This window comes from Penaeus vannamei, chromosome 26, assembly GCF_042767895.1.
Source record: "Penaeus vannamei isolate JL-2024 chromosome 26, ASM4276789v1, whole genome shotgun sequence".
Lineage (NCBI taxonomy): Eukaryota > Metazoa > Arthropoda > Malacostraca > Decapoda > Penaeidae > Penaeus > Penaeus vannamei.
The window spans coordinates 25046064-25051000 of record NC_091574.1 but is presented as its reverse complement, the minus strand read 5'-3'; the positions used below and the strand labels follow the sequence as shown (position 1 = coordinate 25051000).

Sequence of the window (4937 nt, the reverse complement as noted above, 5' to 3'; positions counted from 1 at the left end):
CAGAGAACTGTAATTTTGTGGTACAAGATGAGGTGCAAGGGTTTCACTGGAATAAAAAATAAGTAAAAAAAAATCAGTTACTTCAGCGATGGCGCAAAAAACTATGTAAACCTTTGTGATCGTCAGAAAGATCATGAACTTGAAGCAGAGTGGCACTATTTGCCACCTCCCAGGGCGAGAGTCCTTGTGATGGCATTGGAGGTTCAGTAAAGTTGGACGTGCCAGCCTCCAAGCCACTACAGAGGGACACATTCTCACAACTTCTAAGATGTATGATTGGGCATGTAATAACATTAATTGAATTAAATTCTATATATATTGAAGCAATGAAAAATTATATGGTACATAAATATTAAGCACATAAGCAACAATCAGTTGCTTATGTGCTTAATAATGAAACCAGTATTGATTTGCCAGAACGATTCAACAAGACAGTGAAAGTAAATGGTACAAGATCTCACCACGAATTAGTTGCGATTTCTGATACACAGCTAAAAAATGAAACGGATTTCTGCTGTTGACCATTATATTGTTGAAGGTGAAAAATAATTACAAGCTGAACTTGACAATGTACAATTGCAACCCGGAAAATATGTCTCGTGTATGTGAGAGAGGGAGAGAGAGAGTGAGTTGAGTGTTCGGATGAAGATGAAGGTGTACTCATGTCAATGCATCAGACAAAATCGGGACTTTTCTCTTGTCCGGACAATTCTGGAACACGTGGCACGGGTAGGAATGCTTGTGGGGTGCCATTCCGTAATATTATCATCTCAGTGGCGGAACTGCTTGGTCAGACTATTAAAAACCTGCCCTTCAGGATAAATCCCTCATGCAGAAAAGTTATCCATTATCAGTTCCTGAAGGAAATGAATGAGGTGTAGGTAGACAGGCAAAATATGTTGTATGGGCTGCTATGCCTGAAATCAAGCACATGTGTAAGTACCCAACTTGTGTTAGCCTAAAGGCAGCTTCTGATAGCGAAACAGCAGTGTCTTTCCAAAAAAGGTCTACATTTCAAAAATATAAAACAATGAAAAAAATATACAAACAAATTGGGCTTACTATCATGTAAAGAAGTGAGAGAGATGATAAAATATTTAGTACAAACATTACGCCTGTGCAATCTGATTGCAGAAATGAATTGAAGGGTGTTTTCAAAAAAAAAAAAAAAAATATATATATATATATACATACATATATATATATATATATATATATATATATATATATATATTATATATATTTATTTATTAAACAGTGCAAGAAGCCCAAGAACAAGTAATTTTCACCAGGTGAAGACATCTACACATGATGAAAACATTAATGTGATGGGCAGTTGCCCACATGGCGGATAACAATTTCCGAATAAATAATTTTGAGACCAATAGCTCAGTAATGGTAAGAGTTCGTCCAATTCTAATGCCTGATTCTGAAAGATTTGGGTACAGATTACCCAGTATAGCAATTTTTAGCTTCATATTTTAAGAAATTCCCAAGATATTTACTGCAAAAAGCCCTTTCCACCCAATGTACGCAAATCGAGAGTGCAAAAGTGGGCGGGGCATCTGAGAGACTTCTAGGAGTTGAAGCCCACAATTTTGCAAGTGCTTATTATACATACGGAGATGCTCCCATGCAAAATGTGAAGCATATCTGAGGGGGTCAATGTGGAAGATGTCTGAACTTTGGTTTTCATATGGAATGACACATATATGTATATGTGTGTTTATGTACCATATATACAATAGGTCAGCCTAAGAATAGAGGGATTATAAAACCAATGGAATTGCTGTAACATTCTTTAATTGGAAAAAAAAGAGAAGCAGACTAAATAGAGAGAAAGGTCTTGCAGTACATTACACTGATAGGCAATATAGTTATTAATTTTTGCTACATGTTAGTACACTTATTCTGACTGCAAGAAACACAGAGCTGGTCACTGCAAGGGCCCTTTCGCCCCAGTGGCATTCAGTGGGATGGCGCTTCACAAAGAGCCTCTGGTCAGCAAGCAGAATCGTGAAGGAGTTGACGAAGGAGAAAGGAAGAGGGACAGAGGAGGACAGAAGCAACTTTCCTGACTCATTTGGAATCGTAGCAGCACGTGCAGTTGTTGCCGTCGCAGAGATCGCTGTCTGTCTTCCCGTCACAGTAGTCCATGATGTTGATGCATTTGCCTCTCTTGCTGGAGCACTTGGACGACGTCTTGCCGCACTCGTCCTTCTTGCAGCAAGTGCAGTGCTCGTTCTCGCAGAGATTATTCTGCGTCTTGCCAGCGCAGTTGTCCATTCTGTTGATGCAGATGCCGTTGTTTCTCTCGCACTCCTTCGGGGTGTTGCTGCACTGGTATTTCATGCAGCAGGTTTGGTCGTTGCCTCTGCAGTCGGAGTCGTCCGTGTTGCCGGCGCAGGACTGCCTGCGGCTCATGCACCTGCCGTTCTTGTTGCTGCACTGCTTCGGGGTGTCGTCGCAGTCGTCGTCGTCCTTGTCCTTGCCCTTGCCGTTGCCCTTACCCTTGCCTTTGCCTTTTCCCTTGCCCTTGCCCTCTCCCTTACCTTTGCCCTTGCCTTTGCCTTTGCCCTTACCCTTGCCTTTTCCCTTGCCATTGCCTTTATCATCGTCTTTGTCTTTTCCCTTGCCATTGCCCTTGCCCTTTCCTTTGCCTTTACCCTTGCCTTTGCCTTTTCCCTTGCCTTTACCCTTGCCTTTGCCTTTACCCTTGCCTTTGTCTTTACCCTTGCCTTTGCCCTTGCCCTTTCTGTCGAGCAGGTCGAGGGGGCTCTCGATATCTGAGGAAACAAACAAAATGATTTAGTCACACCAACAAACTCCAACGGACCGACATATTCATGAATAGGAATGAGACATAAACAAAGCCTTGCATGAGGTTCCTGGTGCAGTCGCCCTTCCTGGCCTTCCCTTACCCATGCCCTCATCCTCTTCTTCGGCCGGCGAGAGTTCGTTTTCCACGTCTGAAAGAAGGGGAATCGCTGTTAAGTTATGTGACAAACTGTTACAGTGAATTAGTTTATCTAAAGAGCAATATCTATGATAGCAATGGCGACATATGTCAATAAACCAGTGAATGGATTTTGAACACATCAGTAAATATGTATCCGATTTCGAACACTTGTGGGCCCTCAACTCTCTTGAGTTTAGATGTGAATAATAAAAACGATGATGATATTCATGAGGATAATCATTATAATGATCATAATAACACTGATAACAATAACAATAATAAAATTGGTAATGATAGTGATGATTAAAACAACAATGATTGAGATGCCTTTGTCCTAGCCCTTGCCCGTGTCCTTACCCTTTCTCTCCATCAGGTTTAGGGCGTCCTCGGCATCTGGGGAACGAACAAAAGGTCTTAGTCACATACACATGAATAGACCAATTTCAGTTGACCAATTTTTAAATTAATAGAAAAAATACATATATAAAGAATGCACTGTATCGGGTTTCTTGTCGCCGTCACCCGAGCTCTTCCTGGCGGCTCAGGAAAAGGGCCTTCATGAAGTTATCGGTAAGCCCGCTAATATGCAAATTGCAAATAAGCAAAGAAGAGGAAGAAAAAAGGATATTAATGGTATCAATGTTGAGGACACTGTTCAACATTAAAGGCATGCTGTTGCTAGTAAAAAAATCGTACACAGAACATGAAGCGAAAAGTTACATATACAGATAAGCTAATGTAAACAAATCTACGTACGTTTTACACAATGATTCCGATTACATACCTTCAGCTCTCTCTATACAACCGCCTTCGGCATCACAGTCTTCAGCCTTCTCGCTGAGGCCCTGAAGAGGATTCATTAATGTTATTCTAAACGAGTCGTCAGAGGTTGAGGCTAGTTGGTCAAGGCTCCTAGACTAGTGCAGCATTTAACTCGACAGGATTTATAGCTTAAAATAGCAAATAAACGTTTTGTAAATATACCTGTACCAAGGTAACGCCAGCGATGAGGGCCACCAGAAGACTTAGAGTCGCGAGCTTCATGGTGACGCGGATGGAGTGCGACTTGAGGCTGAAGTGACTGGGGGCTCAAGGATCAGATGTGCAAGGTTATCGAGAGCAACACTTGGCTACACGCTGTCAAATGCCCTGTGTGTCTACCGTGAAAATCCAAGTCTTATATAGTGCTGCGAAGTTAGAATCGCTCATGGACACGCCCATTTTCATCCCTTTCCCATAAAAATTGAAAGTAAACGTCCATAGAACATATGTTCCCTAAGGTTACACAAAGTTAATAATCTTGTCATTTATGTAGATGTTCAAATGTTTCGGAGATGATTGCCTTTTCGCTGTAAGTAACAACCCTCATTAAAGATGCGACAGTTCACAAATATCTGTAAACTAGCAATCCGCCAGAATTAGCATTTCCTGCTGAAGTTTACAGACTTTACAGATTTCAGTGAGCATTTATTTGCTAACAACGGCAGAATTGAGACGGGAGCCAAGGCATTGGCGAAACTGTATTAGTTTCATTTTTTGCGTTACTGATAGTAATAATGAAAATTTTAATGATGATAATTATGAAAACAATGATAGTAATGATAACAATTATGAGGATGAGGATTGCAGTAATGATAGCAACAATGATGATAATAATGATAATGGCAATAATAATGATAGTGATGATAATATTAGTATTAATAGTAGTAATGATATCACTACTAATAATAATGATAAGAGTAACATTAATAACAGTAATAATAATGATAAAAATTATAACAAAAATAATGATGATGATGATGAATTTGATGATTATCATTATAATGATCTTTATTGCTGTCAGTTTATCATGATAATAATGATAAAGGAAATAAAGATGCTAATGACGTTGTTAATGTGGATGATATTAATGATAATGATAATTACGGGGTAAACATGTTGCTAGATGCATTCCTCCTATCTCAGTTATTTGCTTGTA

At 39.8% G+C, this 4937-nt stretch overlaps 1 protein-coding gene and 1 long non-coding RNA gene across 2 annotated transcripts; both read right to left on the bottom strand.

Moving 5' to 3' along the window:
* Positions 1 to 1785: 1785 nt before the first annotated feature.
* LOC113824776 (protein qua-1-like) lies at positions 1786 to 2968 on the bottom strand. The gene is made up of 2 exons (XM_070139680.1): positions 2922 to 2968; positions 1786 to 2786 (listed from the first exon to the last, which is right to left on the bottom strand). Exons 1-2 carry the CDS (start codon positions 2923 to 2925, stop codon positions 2080 to 2082), a joined length of 711 nt encoding a protein of 236 aa, XP_069995781.1. The 5' UTR covers positions 2926 to 2968; the 3' UTR covers positions 1786 to 2079.
* Positions 2969 to 3306: 338 nt separating this feature from the next.
* On the bottom strand, positions 3307 to 4108 carry LOC138866572 (uncharacterized). The gene is made up of 3 exons (XR_011399628.1): positions 3944 to 4108; positions 3744 to 3804; positions 3307 to 3352 (listed from the first exon to the last, which is right to left on the bottom strand). It is a non-coding gene; the product is annotated as an uncharacterized lncRNA (long non-coding RNA).
* Between the last annotated feature and the right edge of the window lie 829 nt (positions 4109 to 4937).